The 5581-nt window shown below is 67.8% G+C and overlaps 2 protein-coding genes across 3 annotated transcripts in view; both read left to right on the top strand.

Annotated features, from left to right (window-relative positions):
• Positions 1–4837, top strand: part of RUSC1 (RUN and SH3 domain containing 1) — a 12328-nt gene extending 7491 nt beyond the window's left edge. The window contains exons 1-9 of one of the 2 annotated variants that reach the window (XM_049634873.1): positions 47–245; positions 417–515; positions 661–737; positions 842–1016; positions 1091–1196; positions 1349–1395; positions 1907–2456; positions 2935–3063; positions 4235–4837. In XM_049634873.1, the coding sequence (XP_049490830.1) occupies positions 467–515; positions 661–737; positions 842–1016; positions 1091–1196; positions 1349–1395; positions 1907–2456; positions 2935–3063; positions 4235–4403 (1302 nt within the window). In that variant the 5' untranslated portion in view covers positions 47–245; positions 417–466 and the 3' untranslated portion in view covers positions 4404–4837. Of the gene's footprint in view, positions 1–46; positions 246–416; positions 516–660; positions 738–841; positions 1017–1090; positions 1197–1348; positions 1396–1906; positions 2457–2934; positions 3064–4234 lie in introns of those variants that run through there. The other variant, XM_049634874.1, reaches the window with a different exon arrangement.
• Positions 1–5581, top strand: part of DAP3 (death associated protein 3) — a 320245-nt gene that overhangs the window by 83419 nt on the left and 231245 nt on the right. The gene's annotated exons all lie outside the window — the stretch shown is intronic.

Genomic DNA, 5581 nt, shown 5'->3' with positions numbered 1-5581 from the left:
GTGCTGGCCGCGCCTCGCTCGGGGGGTGGGAGAGAGGCTGGCTCGGGACCCGGTGGGCCCCGCCCGCGCCTCCCAGCCTCCCGATCCCCGGCCGCCCCTCCCGCTGCGTCTCCTCCCACTCCCGGAGGTCGGTCTGTCTGTCCGTCCATTGGCCCAGGTCCCCCACGTGCTCCCCGGGCTGCCCTCCCTACACGCGTCCGGCCGGCGGGGAGCGCGCAGTCCCGCCCGGGGCCTTCGGGGCGGAGGTGGGCGCGGGTGCGGGCGGCGCGCGCGGGACGGGGCGGGGGGTGGGGGGGACGCTGCGCCTGGCCCTGCCCCCGGCCCTGCCCCCTTGCGGCCTGCGGGCGACCTGTGCGCCGGCCCGGCGTCCTCGGGTCACCCTCGGGTCACGCCGCCGCGTTCTTCCTTCACCCCAGCCCGGAGCTCCTGGTCGTTCGCCGGCGCCCCCGGGGCCCAGCGACGGTGGATGGCAGAAACCCAGGGTGGGGCCGGCCAGCTGCAGGAGCAGAAGAAAGGTAGGACGCTCGGACTCGACCCCGGCTGCCGAGTCGGCTGCGGCTGGTGTGGGCGCCCGGCCCCCGGGGTCACGGTGCGCGAACCGAGGGTCTGCGGGGCCCTCGGGTGAGCGCGGGCACCGACCTCCCTGCCCGGCCCTCTTAGGGCTCCTGATAGCCGTCAGCGCCTCGGTGGATAAGATCATCTCGCATTTTGGGGCCGCCCGGAACTTGGTTCAGAAGGTGAAGGTGTCTGTGGGGGAGGCAGCGGGGGCGAGAGGGGACCCCTGGGGCCCGCACGCGCGGTTGGCAGGGAGGCCGACGTGCCGCGTTGTGCCCGCCCCCAGGCGCAGCTGGGGGACAGCCGGCTGAGCCCAGACGTGGGGCACCTGGTGCTGACCACCCTCTGCCCGGCCCTCCACGCCCTGGTGGCCGACGGGCTGAAGCCTTTCCGGAAGGACCTCATCACCGGGCAGCGCCGGAGCAGCCCCTGGAGCGTGGTGGAGGCGTCGGTGAAGCCAGGTGGGGCGGGCCCGGGCGGGGCGGGGCGGGGGCGCGCGCAGGCCTGGGCCCGGCTGATAACGCGGCGTCCGCAGGCTCCGGCACCCGCTCGCTGGGGACCCTGTACAGCCAGGTCAGCCGTCTGGCCCCGCTGAGCAGCAGCCGCAGCCGCTTCCACGCCTTCATCCTGGGCCTCCTCAAGTGAGTGGCCCTGTTTTCTGGCGCTCCTCCCAGCCCCGGGGACCTCGCGGGTGCACTGGTGGGACGCAGCGGTGCTCTGGTTCCCAGAGAGGTCTGTCGCCTCTGCGAAGCTCATCTCTCATCCCGAACTCCGTTTTTCCTGCCACCCCCAGCACGAAGCAGTTGGAGCTGTGGTTTTCCAGCCTCCAGGAAGACGCAGGTCAGACCCTGAGCCGCAGGGAGGGGGGGGGGGCGGGCACCTCTCCTGTCGGTCCCACTGACGTCAGAGTGACTTTGGCCCCAGGCGCGACTTTGATTACCCTGCCGCTTCAGGCTTTCAGTGCTTCCCGTTGCCCATAACAGGAGAGACCCAAGTCCTCACCGACACCTCCAGAAGCTTGGTTAGCAGGCCTCTGCCTTCTTCTCCGGTCTCCAGGTCTGGGGCTCTCCCCAGGCCCCGGGGCAGTCTTCTTCCCCATCCTTCCTGCCCCACGGCCCTCCTTGGGTCGTCTTTACCCCAGGAGGCCTGTTCATCTTCATCCCTCGCGTCCTCCTTCCCTGGGGCTCCGGGTTGCTCCCTCGGCCTTCAAGGCCCCCTTTCCCTCGTGCGAGTTATGTGCCACCCTTGTTCCGCGGGCCCTGGTTCTGCTGGGGCAGGGGCGCGTGGGCTCTGTGCCCCCAGCGTGGACGGAGGCCGGACCGGGGCCCGACGGCAGCCTGCACGTCCCCAGGCCTGCTGTCCCTCCTGTATCTGCCCACCGGCTTCTTCTCCTTGGCCCGCGGCGGCTGCCCCGCGCTGACCACCGAGCTGCTCCTGCTGCTGCAGCCGCTGTCCGTGCTCACTTTCCACCTGGACCTGCTCTTCGAACACCACCACCACCTGCCCCTGGGCCCGCCTCCCGCCGCCCCCGCCCCGGGCTCGCCTCCGGCCCTGCAGCACACCGTGCGGGCTGTGCTGCACTGGGGGGGGCGGCTGGCCCAGAGCCTTCGGGGGGCTTCCGGGGAGACGCCTCCAGGCCCTTCAGCTCCCGCGAGCCCCCCCGCACCCGGCGGCTGGTGGGAGCAGCTGACCCAGGCCTCCCGGGTCTACGCGTCCGGGAGCGGCGAGGGCTTCCCTCTCCCCCGGTGGAGGTCCTGGCGTCCCTCCGGCACCGCCGAAGGCGCCCAGGACGGGCCCCTGCCCGCGGAGGAAGCGGCACCAGGCAGAGGCGTGTGGCTGGGGAGACTGTTTGGGGTGCCGGGGGGCGTCACAGAAGCCGACGGTGGAGCCTTGAAGTCCAGGTAATGGGGTAGCCGGGCCCCTCCAGGACTCTGGCCCCTTCTCAGAGCCCCCAGCCATCCCAGTTGGAAACTATAGAGACCGCTTGCGCCAGAGGTTGGCCGGCTTGTTTCCCTAGGGCCCGAGCGGCAGGTGGTTCCCGTTAGGCCCGCCCTGCACGCAGGTGCCCTCCGTGCTCTTGCCCTGGGGTTTGGCCACGGTGGCCTCGGCCTGTCCAGTGAGCCTTGGGGCCTCCCTGAGCCCGCTGGTCCCAGAGGCCCCTTCCGGGGCATCGGTGACCTTGGTGGGCAACCCCCCCCCCCCATCACCGTGAGGGTGCCTGTGTCCCGGAGCTGCCTCCGTGCTCCCAGCAGTGACCCGTCCCTGACCTCTTTTGAGTCAGGCGCCCCCCCCCACGTCTTCCCTCCTCCCAAACCCCGGGTTCTTGGGTTCTTTTTCTGGATGCCCGGTGACCCCTGTGACCCTGTGTCCTTCGTCCAGGAGACCGTCCAGCTGGCTGCCGCCGACAGTGAGCGTGTTGGCTCTGGTGAGGCGGGCGCCACCTCCCGAGACTCTGTCTTCCCCCGAGGAGCCTGAGGCCGCAGCCCCGAGCGCCCCGCAGACCCACAGGTCAGGAGGGTGGCTTCTGCTTGGGGAGAGTGGGGGTCACGGGGGTCGTGGCGCAGAGGCCTGGGGCCACGAGGTCAGCTGGTGACCAGTGTGCCCTGCTGCCTCTCAGCCCGTTTCTCTCTCGTCCGTTGGCGATGGTCTTAGGAAGACTAAGCCTAAGTGTGTGAGGCCTGTGGTGCCTGGCGGGTGCCTGGGACAGGTCACTTGTTGCTGTCCTCTGAGGGGTCATGCTTCCCTGAGGGTTTTTCAGGTTCAGACCTGCTTCTACTCCGGAGTCTGGCCTCAGCCTGGTTGTCTCAGTGCACCGAATTAGGTTTCTTTTCTTTTCTTTTTTTAAGCTTATTTATTTTGAGGGAGAGCGAGCGCGAGTGCAGGGGAGGGACAGAGAGAGAGAGAGAATCCCAAGCAGGCTCTGCACCGTCAGCACAGAGCCCCATATGGGGCTTGAACCCATGAATCGTGAGATCGTGACTTAAGCGGAAATCCAGAGTCAGCCGCTTTACCGACTGCGCCACTAGGCGCCCCTGAATTCAGTTTCTTGGCTTTTCCTTCGCTCAACGATTCTTTTCAAGTCTTTCTTACGAGCCGGGCGTTATGCTCTGGGAGGGAACGCGAAGGCACGGGCGCTGGAGTCCGTGCCCTCACGGAGCTCGTGGCCCAGGGAGGACCCCGGTGCAGGAACGCGCAGTCCCGAGTGGTGGATGCTCTGGGAGGGGAGGACTGAGTCCCTCGGGGCCAGGTCTGGGGGCGCAGCTGTGTAGGGGGTACCAGGGTGACGGCAGCAGCGAGATGCCTGAGGCCTCAGTGGCTGGGAGGAACCCGGACTCCATCCTTGAGGCCCTGGGAGGCAGCCTGGGGGGACGGGGGCAGGGAGAGGTGAGCAGACCCTGCCCTGGGGCCCAGGAGTGAGGACGGCAGTGGCGTCCAAGAGGAGGGCAGATGGAGTGAAGGAGATACAGGCGCCAAACGATTGGATGTGGGGTCAGGACACTGCACATTCTGGCAGGAGACACCCCCCCCCCAAGGGTGGGGGAGAGCAAGGGGGTGTGTCTGCAACCGAGGGGGCCTAGGAGGAGGAACTGGTCCTGAGGGGGGGACTGGTGGGGAGGCCGGGCAGTCGGTCCCCACGCCTCTCCCGGAGCCTCACCTGGCCTGTCCCTCCGGTCCGCAGGGCAGTGCGCGCGCTCTGTGACCACACTGCCGGGGGACCCGGTCAGCTGAGCTTCCGGCGCGGGGAGGTGCTGCGAGTCCTGGGCACCGTGGACGAGGACTGGCTCCGCTGTGGGCGCGATGGCGCCGAGGGGCTGGTGCCCGTGGGGTACACGTCTCTGGTCCTCTAGGCCGAGGGCCTTTCCGGCTGCGTCGCCCCCCCCGGGAACGGTGACCTGTGCAGGCGCCGCAGAAGCATTGGCCTGTCTGCAATACGACCTGTCGCCCCCCCGACCCCCCCGCGTCCGTGTCTGCCGATGTGAGATCCGCTCTCCATCCTCCCTGAAACCTGCTCGTCTTCTAAGTACGAAAGGAATTTCCCTCCACCCCCTCCTCTTCCCACCTGCATAAGGAACTGTTTCCCTTCCCAGCCGCACCTCTGCCTTCGTCGTCTGCGAGCGGACCGTCCCCACACTGGAAGGGCCTGGTCTCCTTCCTGCGCATGGACACCCCACAGCGCCCACGTTGCTTGTATTTATTCTGTGCTCCCGACCCCCCTGCCGGGTGGGCCCGTGGTGCCGGTCCGCCCGCCCCTCCTTTGTCCCAATAAAGTGTGGGCGCTGAACGTGTGTGTGTCACTGGCTCCAGGGCAGAGGCTGCGGGTCGGGGAGAGGCCCCCTCCTGCCGGCCCTGGGTCCTCACTGCTCCCCGCGCCGTGGAGAAGCGGCCGATTGGTGCAGAACCTCACAGGTGCTCCTCGGTGGAGGCCTGACTGCGTGTCTTAGGAGCCCGAAGGGACCAAGGCGGGTGGGGAGGCCTGGGCTTCCCGACTGTGCTCCCACGACCCCGACCGATCGAGGTGCTGGGCCGGATTAGCGGGTTGCAGGGAGGGACGCCCTTCCAGGTAATGCGCCCACTCTGCGGTGACAGAGGTTCAGACAGCACAATAAGGGGACGTCTGTTACTCCGTGGGGAGCGTCACCAGGAAGTTAGAGGACAGGACACCTAGGGGAAACAGAACCAGGAGAGGAGAAGATGCTGACGTTTTCCTTTACCTTGGGGCAGGAAGGTCAAGGGGATGACAGGCTGGCGCAGGGAGAGGGTGGCGTGGAGCCTGACGCCTTACACTTTTGCTGTTTCCTGACTTCCTGCTCCCGTTCCTAACTTCCTGCTCCCCATTCCTAACTTCCTGCTCCCCATTCCTGATTTCCTGCTCCCCGTTCCCGACTTCCTGCTCCCATTCCTGACTTCCTGCTCCCCGTTCCTAACTTCCTGCTCTGGTTCCTGCTCCCCGTTCCTAACTTCCTGCTCCCATTCCTGACTTCCTGCTCCCCGTTCCTGACTTCCTGCTCCCATTCCTGACTTCCTG

This window comes from Panthera uncia, chromosome F1 (genome assembly GCF_023721935.1).
Source record: "Panthera uncia isolate 11264 chromosome F1, Puncia_PCG_1.0, whole genome shotgun sequence".
In the NCBI taxonomy this organism is placed as follows: domain Eukaryota; kingdom Metazoa; phylum Chordata; class Mammalia; order Carnivora; family Felidae; genus Panthera; species Panthera uncia.
This window is presented reverse-complemented; position numbering and strand designations above follow the sequence as displayed.